Below are 20,431 nucleotides of genomic sequence, written 5' to 3' on the forward strand. Positions count from 1 at the left end.
GGGAATATTCCTCAGATGGATGGATGGATAGAGGAAGAGACAGGAGACGGAAAAGAGAGACGGACGGAAGGCGCGGGAGGAAGATTTACTCGGAGGAACCTGAAATGGCTGACGTGCATACATTCAGAGGCATCTCTGTGTCTCTTTCACTCCTTCAATTGCCTGTGGGTTTTTTTAGTTCGTCGTTCATAATGTGCTCCCTTTCTTTCCCCCGTTCTTTCCTCCCTCCCTTTCTTCTTTACATAATTCAGAAGGTGTCTTTCTTCTGTCGGCCTATCGCCATCTACCAGCTTCAGTCAATTAGCTCGCAGCATTATCCGCCTGACTTTGACACACACGTACACACACACACACACACACTAAAAATACACATTATGAGGGAACACTGGATTTTATTGAAAGGCATCCCCCTCCGAAGCCGTGGGTATTAATATGCTGCTGTAACAGTCTAACGCTCCATAGACCTCATTTATAAAAGTGCTCTTAGATTTGTTCCTGAACTTCGTCTGAAGATCATTTCTGATGGCATGCTTACGTTCGATTCACACAAGATGCCGAGCACGCAAAGCCGTCCCTGAGAAGGTTTTAAGAGTCCTGCTTGTAACTTACACACCTGTGACCTATAGATCTCAAATTGACACCTGCCTTGTGACTTTCTCCTACATAATGCCAGCATAAATGAGGGTCCAGTCAGGAACAGCTAAACGAGAAAATCCCTAGTTTTTTGTTTTTTTTTTCAAAGATAGATTTCAGGTCTCTTTGTTCTTCACAGAGTGTCTCCCTCCTCTCTCTTCACTCCTCTGCAGCCAAAATGTTTAAATGTTTTGAACATTTTCAGAGCTTTACGTTGCCTTCAAACAGCCCTCTCGCTTTGGCACTGCATTACCTTAACCGTACTTGACGCAAAACATAAAGCACCAAAAATGTTCAAAACAGAGCGTACCCTTAAATGCATGTGTGTTTTTAAGATGGGACTGAAAATACATCCTGCTGCTTGAGTGTTTTACAGCAGTATAATGCCCTGCGTCCTGCCAGTACTACATGCTGCTCCTCCACACAGGCCTGATGGTCATCGTCTGCAGGTAAAACACAGACTGGGGACAAGCACCTCAACCTCACATCAAAATACCGTAACCATCACTTTAAAGGACAACTCAATTTCATACTGTTTTACTTTGCTCATATTTGGCAAACCCTGCCACCTTTCTAGCTTCAAGCACGGCTCTGGGGACCTTATTTTCCCCTGAGAACAGCTTGTTTATTCAGTAATGGAAAAAATAAAAGGGGTGTAGTCTGAGTTCATATAATTACCTTGTAAATATTGTAAATACCACAATTCTGAGTTTGTATTTCTTTTCCAAAATGACATAGTGCCCTTTTTAAAAGAAAGAAGAAGATCACCTAAACACATCGCACGGAGAAACAATACAGACCAACCAAAATAATCAAAAACACACGTGACTTTACCACGAATGCAAGAGCCTGCTTGTTCAAATATTACAGTGAGAAACGATAATCATGGTAAAATAAAGTTCAAGCCTTTAACGCTCTGTTCACTGACAGACAGTGAGCCTGGTCGCTGAATACATTTTATGAAGCTTTCCGGGTGATCACAAGAGTACAGCCTCCTCCACCATATGGGACTCGGCACACACCTTCCCCACGGGTCGGGGTTAATATCTGCTCAGTCTTCTGCTTTGATAAAACACAGAAACACAGTTGCAGATACACAGACAAGTTTCTCTGGAGTACAGAGTCCTGCATTTTTCCTGAAGATACGGAATACTAAAGCTTCAAACTATGCATTTGAATACGACTTTATATTAAAAGGGTTCGGCTGTTTTAAATTTTTTTTTTTATCAGTCATGCTTTGTGCAGAGGGTCGTCCCCAAACTGTTGCCACAAAGTCGAAGGCACATTGTCAAAAGTATAATCATCCTTAATCAGAACCCACGGTGTCTCCAAAACCATTAAAAACAACAGCTCAAGACTGGGAGCACTTTTAGTCAGAGGTGTTCACATACTGTCATGTGCCCAGCTGCACTAAACGAGCTCCTCTGGATGCACATACTTTGATTACAGTGCACTCTAGTGGCAACACACAGCTATTCCCAACCTCTGGCCAAGATGCTGTTCTTGTCTCGCTCACACACACAACACCTATACACACACACACACACACACACGCACGCACAATCCCTCTTCACATGCGGGACGCCATAAAACAATTTGCCGCTTATATGGAAAGTGCATTTGCAGGTCTCAGAGCATCAAATATCTCCGAAGTCATACACACTCCCGGGCCGGGATAGAATTATTGCACATTCAAAGTCATGAGCCTGAAACCAAACAGACGAGTGCAGACTGCAGATTTTTTTTTTTTTTTTTTAAAGTGCTGGTGGGAGGAGAGGATGAAGAGAGCTGTGGTGCTGTAAAGAGAGAGAAGAGAGATGGAGGGAGAGAAAATAAGGATAAGAGGGAGAGCTGGTCCAGGCCCTCCCCTCCTCTTTCCACTACACGCTTTATCCATTACCGCTGAGAGGGACAGACACTGAAAAGTTTCTCAATCCTCTGAGACAGTGGAGGGTGGAGGGACTCTCTCTCTCTATCACACACACACACACACACACACAGCTAATGTTGCTGTTGAGGGACAGAAAAAAAAGGGAGAAAGGCAGGAGGGAGAGAAGCAGAGCGGGACGCTGCCTCCCACAGCATCTCTACGATTATGGCTGCACTTAAAAGACAAAAGAGAAAGACCAAGAGAGGAGAAAGGTAGAAAGACGTACAGTCGGGAAACAAGATACTGCAAGCACGGGCGAGGGAAGTGAGATCAAGCCTTTTGCACGGACGCTATTTTTAACTCCATTTTCACCCAATCCCTTAACAGCTGATTACACATGTCAGGGCCCGACAGCTCCTTGCACTTGCAAACCCTCCACCGCTCTCCTCATTTGTACGGTCATTGTGTGACACGTCTCCGCGGCGAATCTCCCAAAGTCTCCGAGCTCTTAGAGGCTGAATATTTAGCACTGAGATGAAAGATTTTCACAAGGCACTGACACTGGTGTCAGGATGTAGCGTGCGTTCATGTTATGTTTGTTACACCTCATTTTACAGGTCATGGAAAGACGCTGGCAAAACCAAGAAACTTATCTTAAATGTCTTTGAAACTGTCCCACAAATTACCACAATAATTAAATGTATAGAAAATGACCCCAACATGATTTAATAATAATTTTCTGCAGTTTTCTATGGGCAGGCCTTTCAGTTCTAAATTAACTTATGGGAAAGAAGATCTAGACACACCTGTGTTACCACAAGTATACTGATGATTCGTTCTTTATATTCACTGATACACTTGAGGAATCAGATGGTTTTTAAGGTGTATCTCAACTCGCGGTTGTCTTGTATCAAATTTGAGAATTGGTGTCCTTTTTGAATTTGAGATTGTATATATCAAAATGACCACAGACTACCGTTTCACCCCCAAAAAAACTAAAAAACAAACACACAAGCTCTGAGAAGGAACTGAAGCGATGAGCATGCAGATGAGCTTTGTGCCTTTTCTGAGAAAAGAATTAAGACCAAAGCAGTTTAAATGCAGGAATGTGTAAGGCTTGTGAAAGAGACAGTAATAGTCTTTTTGCAGCCTGTGGTCTTGACCAATGGTTTGTCACCTTTGTCTCAGTCCACTAGAAGTGTTGTCAGATAACACTGTCATATTCTGTCTAGTGATCTCATTTGTTAACAGTCAGATATTTGCTACCAAGCAATCGAGTGCTTTGTCAGACAGACTTGTAGAGACAGATTTCTATGTATGAGATCAAGAATCAACTTCAGGAAGCTGTTCCGAAGTTGTGCAGACACTAGTCGAAAATTAAGCTTCAAGAACTCACTCCGATTTAGCCACCTGCTGAGGAGAAGAAAACTAGTTGGGCAACAAATGTTAAGCAGAAACCAGCTGGAAGTTGCCTGGAAATCTATAAAAGCCGCTGTAAGTGTTCATTTAACTCAACTTCTTGTCTGTTTCTGATGCCAGAAGATCAATTTCTTCTTTGACTGCATGAGCAGGGGGACGAGAAACGTGTTTTACTGGCCAAACAAACAATCTATAACAGTGATTACTGTTGGAGGATAAAGCTAGCTAACACTCATAAAAAAATAACACTAACAGCATTTTTAAGCAGAGACCAGTTGGAAGTTTCCTGGACATATATGAAAGAAACTACCTGCTACTTGATAACAACAGTCTAAGGGTAATTTCTATACATTTTGAGGTCATTTAGGGGTAACTGAAAGATTTTTTCAAACATGTTACCACCTAATTGGCATGAAATTTCCCAGGGACTTGGAAAATGAAGTGTTCATACATGCACACACACAAATAAGCCCATCCAACATGTTCCATCTATGCATGTGTGGATATCACATCAGCACTCATCTTTCCAGATGTGTAAAGGCTTCGTGTGCGTGTTGGAAGTGGTGGCTTCACGGTTTAATGGAAACCTTCAAGGGTCCATATCAATGAGGGCTCAGCTCGTTAGCAGCTGTGCAAGCCTCAGCACACTGTCAGCTCAGCAGTGAAAGGTTGGGACCGTGGGACGCTGCCAAACAACTGAAGGCCCCACAGGTTCTCCGTCTGGATGGAAACGTGGAGCAATGAGCATAATTATGGGGCTCTGAATGCAGTTTGTGCAAATAATGAGGCTGATTCCATTCTCCGAAGATTAGTTCAAACTCCTGAATCAGCTTCCAGCAGCGAGAACGTTTCACACATGCATTTTATGGTGTGTTACCGTATGTGCACATTAATGTGTGTGTGTGCAGCCTGATTCGCGTGCTTGTGTGTGTTCCTGTTCACATCTCATTCAAATTAAAGAAGAGATAATACACATGGAAGTACAGCAGCAACAGTTACACCATTACTTGATTAGTCGATGACAGAAAAATTATGTACAAACTGTTTTGATCATCATTGCAGTCATTTTTTCCTGAACAAAAATGTCAAACTTTTGCTGGTTCCAGCTTCTTTGTCATTTATGATTGGAAGAAGAAGAAGAAGAAGAAGAAGAAGAAGGAGAAGAAGAGGTGCATTTTATAGACTAAATAATTGATTAACTGTAAAGAAACAACAACAAAATAGCTAATTAAGTAACATTGAAAATCCCTTTTGGAGATACTGAAATCTTGGGATCGAACAGCCAATCATACTCACAAAGCAACACAGACACACAAAGTTTTCTCATTAGGAGAGGGATGTCAGCGAGGTCCTCCTACCTGTCGTGGTCTCGGCCGACGCCCCACACGCGGATGCTACTGATCGGCTGAGAGTGGAGCAGGCTGCGATCGTCCGGGTCGACGAGGGTCAACATGCGATCCTGAAGAACTAACAGCATCCCTTTACCCTGTCAGACCACAAAGAGATAAACACTATCACCTCTGCTCACAACCTGACCAGGTACCCTACGGAGGCTGCAGGATGATTAAAAACATAGATTATTATCGAGAGATGATGTTTCTGCTACAGTATTCATTACATTTTTTGACCAAATTTATCATTTTAACTCTTCAGGCCTGTAAAAATTAAGGCAAAGAAGGCAAATCATACTCATAATTGCAAAGTGTGACACGGCGTTGTGTCACGCCGACAACACACTTCCTATACATCCTGTGTACATGTATGTGACTACAGTCCCTGCCGACACACTGACCTCTCCCCAGACACCGGCCGAGTCTCGTATGTCCCTCCTGCAGTAGGACAGCTGTCTGATACAGTGGTGGACGGCCACACTGCTCCGCCCCTCGCACAGGTCCTGTTCTGCCATCTCCACCCAGCCCAGAGACCGCACTGGAAAAGACTGGACACACACACACACACACAGAAAGAAATCTAGCATCGGTTGGACTCTAATACTCAGAACAGTGGAAACCTTGCAGGTGCACACAAATTCAGCCAATAAAACAAATTCTGATTCTGATGATATACAAACAATTTGGGGAGTAATGTTCCCGTTCGATTTAATTGTTCTTTTCCAAAAGTGTTTGACTAATCCATGGTTTTGTTTTAAACACGTCTCATCATCTGATTACTTGTGCGTTTTGCCCTGTCGATCTTCTTTACAGCAACGTCGCCCCTGTCCCAGATCGCATTCTCAGTAATTAACTCGTAGATTAAAACGTAACTGAAAGGAGCCTCGGCCACATGTAGGCTCACCGTTAAACATTATTTGAATCATTCTGATGTGAAACACAGAAGCGGGCGCAGCAACTCAGACAAGGTTCCTCCTAAAGTTGAATCTTGCTTACAGAAGTACAGTAGAGTGACAGCTACTGTAGCAGCCATCAGAGCAATAACTGAGAGATGCATGACTGGGGAAGGCAACACATGAAATATGAAATACTGTGTGTGAGTGTGTGTGTGTTTTGTATCTGCGTGTGTGTATGTACTCCGCCTCAGGCCAGCAGCTATCATCCTCCTTCAACTCTTTCTCCTTCTCTCTCTCCACCGCAGCAGGGAGCTCCCCTCTGCTGAGAAGAAGCTCACGATAAATTCTTCTTGCCCCGTAACAGTGTCAGGCAAACACGCACTTAAGCACACACACATCCACACCTTCTCTCTCTCTCTCTCTCTCTCTCTCTCTCTCTCCCCCCCCACTGACCATTTTATTCTCTCTCGGTCTCTCCCTCATTAAACTTTCACACATCCTGAGATCAGATCTGAACTCCCACTCGTCTCCCCTGTGTTTTTTAGGTTCCTCTGAGGTACTGGAGTATCTCAAGCTTTTCTTTCACTTGAACATGTAGAAGTCTTATTTTCTGTCCTTGGTGAGTTTGGCTTATTCTTTCTGTAAAAAAAAACAAAAAAAACAAAAAAAAAAACCTGGCTCAAACAGAAAATGAACTTGGCACTTTTGGATTTACAATCTAAATTACGATGGGACATTTGCCATAACTTTATACCATCTTACTGCACAAAAGTGAGACTACGTTTGATTAAATGTTGGACTAATTGATTACATGAACTCCCCAGCGTTCACTCTTTTTCATGACTCCAAACAGATGATTTTCCTGTCTGAACAACGTCAATTTCCCCTGTCTGTCTTTACCAAATTCAACCATAGAGTTAGCTTCCCCTTCTATCACCCAGCTCATTCATTCATTCACTCCTGCTCTCACTGAGATCATCCCACATGTCTGCTGGATGAGCCTCTCTATATGATTCTGTTCCAGCAAAAACCTGATTTGGCTGTGAACCCTTTGCCTCCGATCAGTTCACAAAGTAACCACAGAGTGGTGCTACAACATACAGAGAGGAAGAGGACTCCACTGGGCAGGTTCATTACGTCATTGCAAACAATGCCTGGTGACTTCCCTTCAGTAACAAACACACGATGTGTGAATCACATGAAATACATCCTCATCGAACATAAATGTGCCAGACATTTATAGGTGGTATGCTGTGTGACTGAGTTCTAACAGTATTTAATTTTTGTATCTTAAATTGAGTGTCTGCAAAAAATGTGAAATGTGAAACCTGTTCTTTAATTTCTTCATCAGAAAAGTCAATAAGGTCAGACAAAGACGTGAAGTTTTTTCTCTTCACATTACAATCCACTCATACAAGGTCAATAAAAAGTGATTAATATGTGTAAATTGCTACATGTTGTTACAAAGGGTCCTTAGACTAGAATGGTTTTACTTGCTTTTTCTTGTTGGTGTTTTTGTTTAGTCGGTTATGTTTTCTTCATTTTTTTCTAGACTAGTGCAGTGCCTGTAGGAAGCATGTATTCCTATAGAAAAGTGGGAGGTTTTTCATGGATGGTCAAATGAGGCTGTGTTTGAAGGTGGGACGTCAGGGATATTTACGTTTGTTGTGAAATCCGATATTCCAGGGTATAATTGGCCGTTTTTGACTATTTTTGATTTTGCCATTATATTTCACCTTAAAAACTATTTACTTGGTGTCATTATTTTCAGCACAGCCTCACGCGTGACTCTAAAGTTTTTTTTTTTTATTCTGACACACTGTATTAACAAAATGGACCTAACGTCACAAAACCCCCCCCATAAAAATTTTTTTACTGTGAAAACCACAAATATGTTTCACTTATAATGCAAATATAAATTGTTGTTTGCTAAATATGTGCATACATTTTAAAAATGTACAAAGTTATATGTAACTATTTACATTTAAAGGCTGACAGTGCTCAGGTCTGCCTCAGCTCCTTCCAGCTGAATGAAGAGCTGCACTGCCTGCTCCACATTCAGCCGTCTCCTCATTGTTTTGACTCATTAAACAAAAGTAAAAAACGACTCCACTACACACTAAACCAAACACTACATAACACTAATTATACGCTCCAAACACGCCAAATGTCACAAATCTCTCAACTCTCAATATCGCTGGCTGTCTCTACACTGACCGTCGTTGCCTGTCATTCATCCGCCTCCGTCCCTCCCACAACTTCCTGTTTCTCAACAACCAAACTTGCTGCTTGGACACTTTCGTAACAAAAGCCCGTTTTTACCGTTTCTTCCTGCACCAGACACAAAGCGAACGTGACGGCAATGTTCGCGAAAAAGCGTGGCAGACATTATTTACCCTCAGTCCGGTTTTGGACCTGCCGGTGCGCCCGTCGACTTGGGAGGTGGGCCGTGTTAGCGGCTAGCAGCTAGCTACACAAAAGCATCCACAGATTCCGATTCCACTTTGTTGTCTGCGCGTCTCTGGATCTCCTCCGACCGGAACAGACTCGGTCTGGACTCGTTTAGTCTCTTTAATCCACAATAGTCAGTTTAGATGCACAGAATGGGACCGAACCACCTGCAAAGTCCTGGTCCACCTCATGCTGCTGCAGGTGTAAACCTGCTTGTTTCTTAAGGTATGTCATGGAAGTGAGCTCTGCGGTGATTGGCTCTGGTGTGCGCGTGACTGTGGTGGCTCCGGTGGACAATGCTTGCAGAATTTGTAAAGCATTTATGAAAAATGTATTAACGGTATCATTGTAGTCCAAACAAATGTGACGTTGCACACCCTTGAACCATGCAACAGCCATGTTGAAACTCTCAGGTCAGTCTGATCCCGATCCACAGAGATATTTGAGGAACAGACACATACACACAGACAGACAGAAATTTCTTGCTTTTATAGAGAGATGTTGTCTTCTAATGTGTTCAGCTACTGTAAATGTTCTGGGATTAAGATTTTTGAACATATCTAATAATAACAATAAAAAAGACACAATTCCTCAGCCAGTATTTTTGTCCTATGTCACTGCACACACTGTGAGTTCATGAGTGAAACAAATCATCATGACACAATATGGAACACTCGCCTGCTTCAGTGTCGTATATAAATCTAAAAACCGTGACACCAAAAAGCTGTCTGCAATGAATATTTATGATTTTGTCCAGTAAAAAAAAAAAAAACAGCAAATGATTGCTCTTGGCCACAGCAATTTTTCATGAACAGATATTAAAAGGTCCAGTCTGTAGGATTTATTGGTGCTCAGCACTGTGTTTACAGATCACAACCAACTGAACACCCCTCGTCTCACCCTCCACTATGGAAAGGAAAGAGGACTCACTCCTTCTGCTGATGACACATTCTGAGGTAACGACTCTTAGTTTTGAGCTGATCATACACTAATGAAAACATGATGACGATTATTTTATTCTGTTTCTGTCATCTTCCTTGATCCATCCTACACACTGGACCTTAAATTATGTTCTCTGCTCTTGTTTTGATCTTACCATTGCCTCTGGATCGGAGAAGGTATTGTCGAGGTCCACTGTCTCCAGCTGGGCTGGAGGGCTGCAGAGAACATCAGACAGAACAATCTGTCACAGTCGAGTCATATCACACAAACTAGTGCATGAAAAAAACATCAGCTTCAGGCTTTGCTGCACAAATCTAGTCAGAAGAAATAGAGATTATACATAGTTCTCCACTGCAGTGTATGTCTGTGTATTACTTGAGTTTAAGTGAAGCATAGCGGAGTGTAGCCCCTTCAAACGCCTTCAGACTGGGATCTGGATAGACTGGATAGTCCTTCAGCTCCTGGAGCAATACAGATAGTCAAAAAGGGAGACATTAGTAGTGAATGAAATGAAAGAATGAAGATGAAAAACTGGCAGATTGTGATATTGCTTTTCCAACTTATTTGATCTATTTGCTTTGTAATAACTGAAGAGGATGATACTCATTTTAACTTAATATTAGAGATATTCATCTTTGTTGAATATGCACTTCAGACAGGCCTGGACAGAGATTACTGTGTGCTCATTTCAATTTAATAAATGCAGCAGTGAAAGCAGAGCTATATATTGATAATGTGATCAAGCTTTTGGGGGGAAAATGACTAAAGTCAGCCATGCAGAGTGTCCCTCTGACGAACCAAAGCTAATATGTTGACTCTAATGTGAAGGTTTTCGACAACAAAGGAAAACCAAGAACGTAGGATTTTGGCACTGCTGCTGATGATACCAAACCACTGGAATATGTCACCACCAGTGCACCACAATAAACAGATAATAGTGTTTTTGTCATAATGTTTCAATAAAGCCATCCAAATAGTTTAACAAACAACTGTATTTGGACAATGAATTCTAGAGAGAGAGAGATAGAGAGAATTTCAACAAGTGAACACCCAAATAAATGTGACTCACGTTGACTGCGCAGGTGGTGATGTTCAGATGTGGTCCAGCAGAGGTGACATCATTGGAGGGGGTGGAGGAGGTGGAGGAGGGGGAGGAGCCGGAGGGTGAGGGGACCGGCTCCACCGAGCTGTCAGATATCAGACTGCTGGGGCGCTGTGGGAGAGGGAGACGGAGAGAGATGCAGCATGGCGAGAGGAAACACAGAGGCAGACAGAGGAGGGTGTCCACATCACTGATCATCAGCTGCACTGAAATACATCGGTCTAAGATCCATAGCGGTTCCAGCCTGAACACAGCAATGTGATAAACTGTTACACATTCTTTAAATAATGTTTTAGATAACTAATTTTCTAAATGTCTGACAAAACAATCTTAACCCGCGGTACACTTCAAATCATGAGGACAAATACACATGGATAATGTAACAGCAATCTTTACTTCATAATGATACATTTAAGGTGAAATAGGTCAGAAATTCAGTTAAAAAATTACCTAAAATTATCAACAGAAAGTTAAGAAATTTGAATTTGACATGTGGCAGATTATCTTTTTTTATTATTATTTTTTTTTAATTTTTTAAATTGCCTATTGCCGGTTTACAATCCAGGAAAAAGACTAGTCAGTGAAACTGGTGTTGGAAATTGTTTTGTCCAACTAACATTTTAAAAAGTAAGATGATTTAATCTTACAGAAGAGTGACAGCTGATATGCTGAAATAACATACGTTTTCATTACTTTTCCAAATCAAGGCTTTAGCATTTAACCTTTCATGTTTAAGTGCCTCAACTGAAAACGTTTTCCACCAGTAGTGTGTATGATTTGCAATTACTGTTGCTGTAAATGTGTCAGCAGCATGAGAAAAAAAGCACATATTTCCGGAGGCCCTCAGCAGCCATACGTTTGGGATAATAAAGACCACTTTCTTGTGATTATAGACTCATTCATCTTGTTGTTCCGAGAAAACAAAAGGCAGTTCCCTCTCATTAGTTATACCCGCCAATGAGGTCAGTTTCTTTTGCCTCGGCCAAGACTGTAGCTGTACTAGACAGTAACAGGAAACAATAAGTTTGACCCATTACCATTAGGGGGCTTCCGTACATTTACATTCCCTCTGATGTGGTTTTACACATTCATTGGCCTAAGTGTGCTTCCACACAGAGTGATGTGCGAGGACATGCCGGTATGAACCACTGAACATTTCGCCTTGAATAAATAAACGTCTGTCTGACGAAAAAGATGTTTTCTCAAAGAATTTATTCAGAATTATCAGTTTGTTTTGTGACCATTGAATATACAGCACTATCATCTTAGATATTCAGCAGAATAAAATGAATTCTCTTTGGGAACTGACTATGTTGGCTTTAACCGACCTTCAGCTTTACGAAAAAAAATACTAAAACCCACACTGGTAAAAGCTCACTTTGTACATGTCGAGTTAAATATAAATGTTTGTGGGTGCTCTCACCTCGTTGGGGGGTTTGAGGGAGTCCTGTGTTTCCTGTTGCGGTTCAAGTTCAGCATCTTTGTCCGTATTAGGAGGGGTTTGTTGGTTTCCAGAGGCAACGGGTCGGTGGTACTGTGTGGTGCCGGTGGGGACGTGCCAGAAATAGACCTCTGATGAGTCTGAGATCTCCCGCCAGCCTGGGGGCAGGTCCCCATCACTCCATATGTCTGCTGATGGGCGATACACAAACACACATTGCCTGTGAGTGTCTCACTCAAATGCATACTGTGCACGTGCACGCTTGCTGGACCACACATGATCGTGTCATACACACATACACACACGGGGATAAACAGAGTAAATTTCAGAGATGGTCGGCCTGTCCCTACTTAGTTGCTGTTGTCATAGCAACTCCAGGGCTCATCCCCTGTAGTAGGACCCACAGGGCAGCAGCATGTCTCTCTTCCTCTCTCTCCTGCGTTTCTTCTTTACTGTCTGCCTTATTTATATGTCTCTCCATACCCTCACATTTAATATTGCTTTGTCATACATCGCAGGCAATCATCACTCGCTTAATCCAGCTCTGCTAGCCCCCTTTTCCCTCCCCTTGTTCCCACCCTGCTATCTGCAGTATCCGATCCCTCTGTCCATCCTAATCACTCTCTGCACCATAAGGTGGCTCACAGGGGCCTTAAAGGTTCCAGCAGTATTGCTGGATTGACTTGCTCGCTAAAGAAGAGGCGTTTGGTACATTTCCAGATCAGACAGTCTGGAGGAGGTGGAGGGAGGGAGAGAGGAAGAGGAGGAGAGTGTAAAACAGGCACGATTAAAGGCTGACACAGATATGCAGATTTTTAAAAAAAAAGACAAACACACATATCTAACCTGTCTCTCGGGGCGTCTGAGGAGAGGGCGTCTCCTGGGACAGGGTGGTCCAGCTGGAGTCTTCGTCCTCTGATGGAGTATCAGGAGTCATATCCATTCTTAAGCCCACTTTAGGGAGCCCAGTCTCTGGCTCAGGATCAGGCTGGGTTGGGGGCGCTCTGTTCCTGGTCGGAGTGCTCCTCTCTGACGCCCGGGCCTGTTTAGGGGAAGAAGGTGGGTACTGTTGCAAGAACTGGTTCTCATTGTTGGGGTGCAGCTCCACCTTGATCACCCGGGGCTGGGAGCTCCGAGGAGGCTTTGCGGGACTGCGTGGACTCGCCTGAACCTGGACACAGAGCTCCTCTCTGACCTGAGCCGGAGCCTGGTTCTGGTTGTCTGGGATCCACTCGGGGCTGTTGCTAGAGGAGGAGGAGGTTGAGGAAAGAGGGGCTTCCACCACCACCGGTAGAAGAGGCTGTCTTGGTGTTGGTGTGGGGTCATCTTCCTCCTCCTCCTCCTCCTCTACCACTGGCTCCACCTCCTCCTTCTCTTCCGGGCAGCTATGCTTGATGCTGGGCTTCTCCTCCTTCTGGCTCTCCCTCTCCTTGGCTGGGCTGGTCTGCTCCTTCTCCGGGGAAGGCTGCTGCTTCTTCTCCTCCTTCTCCTCTTTCTTCCCCCAGGTGAGATCGAGCTCCCAGCCCTTCTCATGGTACTCGAGGAAGCTCTTGGTCCGCCTTCTGAACGGAGGCAGCTGTGAGTTGTCTTTTCCAAACTCTTGCCAATCAGAAGTTGGGTTATTGATGAGATCATTGTGGATTTTGCCCTCTGTATTGGCCCGGCTAAGCTCCAGCTGCTGACTCTCTGCTCGCCTCTGCATGTTGGCCCCATTCTTGGCTAGTTTGGGGTTGGTTGTATTGAAGAGTGAGGAAGAGGACGAGGAGGAGTAGAGGGCAGAGCTGGAGGAGGACTTAGTAGGGAGACCCCGCCCTCTGGTTACAGGTTGGTTTTTAGAGGACAGGTTGTCACTGATCCCCATGGCGCTCCGCACACTGGTCATCGCATACCTCTGACGGCTCTTTGGCAAGGTGGCCGAACTTCCTGTTTCCATGGACTCCTTGATGACATCTCGCCCCAGCAGCTGGTTGTACGACGAGCGAAGGCTGAGGGAGGTGGGAGGGGCCGTGGAGGGGCCGCCACGATTGGCCAGACCCACATTAGAAGGGGAGGAGCCGGAGCGGGAAAGAGGAGGAGTTTGTACCGACATCATGGCTGACTGGAAATATACTGCTGTTCTCGAGCTGATGAGAGAAGAGACAGAAGTCATGACAGTCGGTGTGGAATCAAAGAATCAAAAAAAGTGCTTTACTTGAGTAAAAACACTTTAAAAATGCTCCACTCCACGTAGAAGTCCTGCATTTAAATCCTTGCTCTTGTACTATCAGCAAAATGTACTTAACGTATGAAAAGTAAAAGTTCTCATTTTTCTGTAAAATGTTCCGTCACAGTGTTTTTCTGTTATATCTGATGTTTTGGATTAATTTGCCACTGGGGCGCATTGAGTTGAAGTTGCATGAAATGGAAATATTCAAGTATCTCACATCTGCCCTTCATTAGTACTTGACTAACCTACCTGGCACTGGATTACTGGGACTATAATTCCAAAACAGAAATATTCTTCTTTTAACTTTAAACTTTTTTGAAAAGGAGCCCTTAAACTGGATTTATGGTTGATACAAGGGGTTAACAGAACTCCCACAGCTGACACTGGCATAATTTACAATATAGATCAGCATCAGAGCTCACTTACAGTAACAATGCAGCTCTAGATGGATGTATGTGATCAGGCCACATTGTGCTATAATCATGGTACCAGAACTGGAACGACATATCAGGACCTTCTGTTTCACTATGTTCTCCACTGAATAATAGACTTCAGTTGTGCACTCAGTAATGTTCCTTCACTGACAGTGGGAAGAGAGAGTCACAGTGAGCAGGAGGGTTCACAGTGAAGTGCAACTTTAGAGCTACGGCAGCTACACGAGTCATTAATGCCAAAACATAAATTAATGCTTTTAAATTTTCTGAATTTTAAAAAAAAAATGTTTTAACTACAATTCTTTGTTACTTCCTGGCACAACAATAGGTAGATAATGATGGAATACATTTGTAATGAGCTAATATATCTGCATATTGTATCATTCAGGCTCAGCTTCATCTGTCATTTTAATGCATTCAGTCAAGTTCCTTTTAATTAACTGGGCTTCATTGGTATGGCATATATTTCAGAACATGAATGAAATCCAATACATTTAGATTCAATTGAATAAACAGTAAATATGTCACAAGAAAAACACTCTTTGTGTGACATTTTTCTGGATAATAATGACTTTAATGACAAAACCCTAGTTCTTATGAACTAGATTTTAGAATGACCTCACATGTTCAGTGCTGTAAGAACCTTTTTTCCTCTCGATTTTAGAAAAGCCACAGAACGAGGTGTTCCTTATTTTTCTTTTTTCCTGAGTATGATAAGACTCATTCTTCAAGCTTGATAGCTGCTTTAAAGCCTCTGTAATAATGGTCAGTGGGTCAGTATATTGATAAATGTTTTGTTCTGGTTATATGTTGTACTAATTTACCATACTACAAAAATATGTAACATAAAATGACATAAAATAACATAACATAACATAACATCAGATAACAAAACATAACATAAATAACATCACATAAAATAATATATATAACATAAAATGACATAACATAACATCAGATAACAAAACACAATGTAAATAACAAAACATAAAATATATATAACATAACCTAACATAAAATGACATAACATAACATCAGATAACAATACATAACATACATAACATTACATCAAATATATATAACATAACATAACATAACATAACATAACATAACAAAAAATACCATAATAATAAAATAATATAACTGATCACGATCAGTGTTTTGTAATTTCTGATGCCTGTAGACGACTCTCTGTTTTTTCTTTGTGTCTCTCTGTGTATCTCTAACATCATCATCAGGGGGTGACATCATCAACTTGAGACAATCAGTACTCTGTCATTCATTTGCATTTCTCTGATGCTACAACTGAACATAAAGCCGATAAAACATCTTTGCTCTTTGATCCCACTGGCTGCCGCACCGTCGCTCTCAGCTGTTGCCATCACTACACTGGGGCGCAGACACTTTTTCCAGCCCAACGCCCCTTTTACACATAAGGTGTCACTGTCGAAGTGTTCAAAATCACGGCATCAAAGTCATGAAGCTGGATGGCATTTGCATGATATTGGGGGTGAGTCAGACCCTCAGTGTATTCATCCAGGACTGACATTCAAAGCCAGACTGAGCTGTAAGCCAGCCTGTAGGGAGGAGAAGTGGCAGCCAGCTCCTGCTAACAAGCTACCCGCGTCTCTTTTATCTCAGGGTGATTCAGCCCTGTGATGCTGAATACAGACAGATGGATAACAACAAAGACAGCGGCGTAGAATCGAATGATCTTAAAGACACGGCACATGTACTGTCAACTTCTGTTCTTGAATGATTTGATTTTAATTTGAAGCCTGTGGAAAACCAGCTGAACGCAGGTAGAAAAACACGCCCAGGCACGCAAGCATAATATGTAAACATCCTGTCACATCATAAACCCACACTCACACACACACACACACACACACACACACAAACACACCCCAAACAATGCTGCAGACATCATCAGCGCCTTTTCTCCGAAACATGGAAAGTACAAGAGCAGCAGATTTTAAAGCAGGATAAGATCTTGGGAAAGAACAGAGGCAGGGGTTTTGGAGGGCAGTTTGCGCTGCTAATGCGGGGGCCCGTATCGGTCCCCTCTCCCTGGGTGGCAGCCTTGTTGTCCCTCTGTCACTGAGCCAGACAACCACAACAACCTGTTTGTGCTGAGTCTGCGCTGCACGCTCCAAGGCCTGTGACTCAGACACAAACACACTGTCAACAGGTATGAAGTACCTGCACTGTCTCATCAGAGCAACAGCTATCCTCAATCATTTAAATACCTTGTAACTCCCTTCAAATAATGGATTATACTGTAGTCTGAATTTTGGAACTCATGAGAACATTTTTAAACAAAATGATGTTCAAAATGTATCGACATTAGGGCTGCATGATGGGGTTAAAAAACGATCATACTGTGACAGATATTTCAATTGCATTATAGTTCATGATTAGTGAGAATCATCTTTTTTGCCTCACAATTATCATTTTCACAGAAATAAAAAAATCAGACATCCTGATGATATGACATTTGTTGAGGTCTGTACCGAATAGCAGCTGCCATATTCGTGACCCAAATTAATTCACAATATTGATTTTATCTCTATTATCTCTAGACATTTTTGAGGAAATGCTAGCAGTCAAATCTATCTTTAACTTTGTTTACTGTGTAACTTGATGAACACTAGATGAAAAAATATGCATAAGCCTGAACATTATCTTAAGTGTAATATTTCACAGTTATCGTGAAAATCGCGACACCCCTGGAACCAAACAAACATGTTTCTTTACATTTGGAGAACAAGATTTGAATGCCTGGGCATCTCTATAGCTCTAGAAAGCTTTGTCATAATGCTGTTTATTTACTTTTAAAATGATTATGTATTCACACAAACAATACAGGTTTTGAAATGATGAATAAGCCTTGACACTTATATAGTTACAACCACATTATCTGGCTTACATGTGGACATTTTCAAATGTTTGATCAGGCACAACATTCCCTAAACGTTGTAAAACTACACAAAACACAAATAAGGAAGCTGAAGTATCCTTGAGCAAGATACTGAACCCCAAAGTTGCTCCTGATGTGCAGATGGCACCTTGTATGGCAGCCACTGCCATCAGTGAGGGTCCTGCGATGAGCTGGCAACTCATCCAGGGTGTACCCTGGCCTATGCCCATTGTGTGAACTGGATTTGGCCCCAGTAAGCCCCGCAGCCCCTTAGGGGGAAACGGCAACATCTCGCGACCCTCACGGATAAGCGGAAAGACAACAAAATGAAACGAAATGAAACGAAACGAAACGAAACGAAACGAAAACACAAACAAGAGTAAGAAACTAGAAACTGAATGGAACTCAGTAGAGTGCCAAACAGTCACCTTTAATTCAGTCAAGCCTAATTTAATATCAGACTTGAGAGCCCTGTATCATTCTTAATTTAAACCACCCATAACTGCTTAACCATAATTAAAGATCACCAGATCGAGACTCTAATGTTAAAGAAAGTGAGGAATGATTCCTGGATCCATCTATTATCTGGATCAGCACCAGAAGTTAATGGGGTCTATTCAGGGCCGAGCCCCATCCTCCATCAGCCAACGGCCGTGTTGTGATCCTGATGATATTTCCATTAAATTTGCAGCCCTGATCGATACCAAACTAAAAGCCTCAAAAGCTGGCGATACGAGCTTTTCCACCTGATGGCAACAAATTGTGCCTTGGGCCACTGGAGCTGAAAATCACAGCAAATATGTTGCATGACTCAGAGGACGAATTACACATCCTGACTCGGCCCCCAGTAGCTGACAAGGAGCAATAAACAAAACAGCGCCTCATCTCCCCATTGTCCCTCTCTGCTACTTCTTCACAAGACAAACTGGATCATCTCGATAAAGATAGCAACCTTTACTTCCTCTCCCCCCTCCTGTCTCACTGTGCAGCCAAAGCTCCATTAGTTAAAACAAAGTGGGGCGAAGGAGGAGAGGACGCCACGAGGGGAGTGGTGAGGAGAACAGGACGGTTATTAGAGGGAGAAAGCGAGGAGAATGACACAGCAGTTTGCAGGACAGTGGGGCACGGTCCACACACACACATGTAGACACGCACGCACGCACACACACACACACACACACACACACACACACACACACACACACACACAGAGGTATTTAAACGGATGTCCTCAATAAATCTGTTGTATTCAACAACAGCAGAGGTCATTCATGAGATGCACAAGCTGGTCACAAGATAGAAAACAATCTGTACACTATTAAATCAGTGATGTTTCGTTAATCTCTTAGAGTTACACTGCAGTGCAACTTAGGATACCAGAATTTAATACAAGTCATGAACTCTATAAATAAAAAAAGGACTTGTTGACAAAAATCCCACGTTCCCTTTCTAGGATAAGAGCGAGGTGTGAAAACAGGATCGTATCTCCTCTGACTGTTTATACTGTCTGCTCACCTTGCATGCAGCCCAGCAGACATGAGAGTTTTCACCTGAAGGTCATACTAAAGAGAAAAGATCTGCTCCATATCCCTTCACGTCAGCAGTGATCTTTGGGAGATCCTCCACCAGGCAGTGACAGAGATCTCGGGCCTGTCAGATCAACTTCCTCCCTGTGACGGCAGGCCTCCCCTGCTCAACTCTGAACTGCACCCGCCGCCTCACGAACGAAATGCAACAGATGACAGCACGAGCTGGGCACAAAACGAACTTGAGAAAGTCGATGATGTCATGGGTGGAGTATCTGGCCCCTTCTCGCTCCTTTGCCCGCCACCTGAATAAACTCCCTCTCCGATGCGTGAGGAGGCATCGTCTTTTAAATCAACATGACCAGCCGCGGTGGAGTTGCCAATAAAGCAAAGCTGTCGATATGTGAAGGCGCAGTAAATCCTCAGCATCATCTCCCCCCCTCTCTCTCTCTGTCTCCCTCTCTCTCTACAGCCCCAGCCCCATCACCAGCAGCAGCAGCAGCACCGCCGCCGCCGCACTGGGAGGGGAGCGCATCCTATCGAGCGCATCTATTTACATCCACTCACCGCTCCTCGGTCAGCCTCCGAGCTTCTGCGCGTCCGCTCCCGCGACGACACACACAGTGGTAGTGAGCAGGCGCCGAGGTCGACAGCGGCTTTTAAGTGCCAGTCCGCCCGTAGCTGCAGCCGGCCGCCCGTATAGGGATCACATCACATCATCTGCCCTCACAGCCCGGCTCGGTGCTCGCTGCTGGCGGCCAAAGCTGCGCTTTCTCTCTGCGCCAGAGGATCCCCGGAGCGGCGCGGCGCTGTGGAGCCGACCAATCAGAAGCGCGGACGCAGCACGCTGGGCTCACAGAGGAGACGCAAAGCACAATAAATCCACCGGTGTTATTTTGCTGCTCAGGTAATGAAATCAGACATCACCGGAGTCTTACGTCATGCATTAGTCTGTGGAAATATGAATGGTGTACACTGCTGAAGGATGTGATTATACATTAATTAAATCCAGAAAGTTCAGCCGACTTAATTATCCTACTGAGGAAGTTTCACATCCATAAAGCCGAGCTCTCAAAGGTCTCGCCCATCATTTGAATCCTCTAGAGTGGAATATAAGAAAAAACACTGAGTTCATTCAATTTATGAACTAGAAATGTGCTGATACAGTCTGCCACAAGAAATCTTCAGAGAAATCTGAAA

General features: G+C 43.3%; 1 protein-coding gene across 7 annotated transcripts in view; it reads right to left on the minus strand.

The window, feature by feature from the left end:
- Positions 1 to 20,079, minus strand: part of LOC119007365 (amyloid-beta A4 precursor protein-binding family B member 2) — a 49,986-nt gene extending 29,907 nt beyond the window's left edge. For 3 of the 7 annotated variants that reach the window (XM_037076991.1, XM_037076987.1, XM_037076986.1), the window contains exons 1-8: positions 19,221 to 19,678; positions 12,992 to 14,268; positions 12,128 to 12,336; positions 10,672 to 10,815; positions 9,978 to 10,063; positions 9,757 to 9,817; positions 5,715 to 5,861; positions 5,281 to 5,408 (exon numbers count right to left, since the gene is read on the minus strand). In XM_037076991.1, coding sequence (XP_036932886.1) covers positions 5,281 to 5,408; positions 5,715 to 5,861; positions 9,757 to 9,817; positions 9,978 to 10,063; positions 10,672 to 10,815; positions 12,128 to 12,336; positions 12,992 to 14,268; positions 19,221 to 19,243 — 2,075 coding nt within the window. In that variant the 5' untranslated portion in view covers positions 19,244 to 19,678. Of the gene's footprint in view, positions 1 to 5,280; positions 5,409 to 5,714; positions 5,862 to 9,756; positions 9,818 to 9,977; positions 10,064 to 10,671; positions 10,816 to 12,127; positions 12,337 to 12,991; positions 14,269 to 19,220; positions 19,680 to 19,798 lie in introns of those variants that run through there. The other 4 variants (XM_037076992.1, XM_037076988.1, XM_037076990.1 and 1 more) reach the window with 4 other exon arrangements.
- Positions 20,080 to 20,431: the final 352 nt, after the last annotated feature.

Source organism: Acanthopagrus latus, chromosome 18, assembly GCF_904848185.1.
Source record: "Acanthopagrus latus isolate v.2019 chromosome 18, fAcaLat1.1, whole genome shotgun sequence".
Taxonomy (NCBI): Eukaryota; Metazoa; Chordata; class Actinopteri; order Spariformes; family Sparidae; genus Acanthopagrus; species Acanthopagrus latus.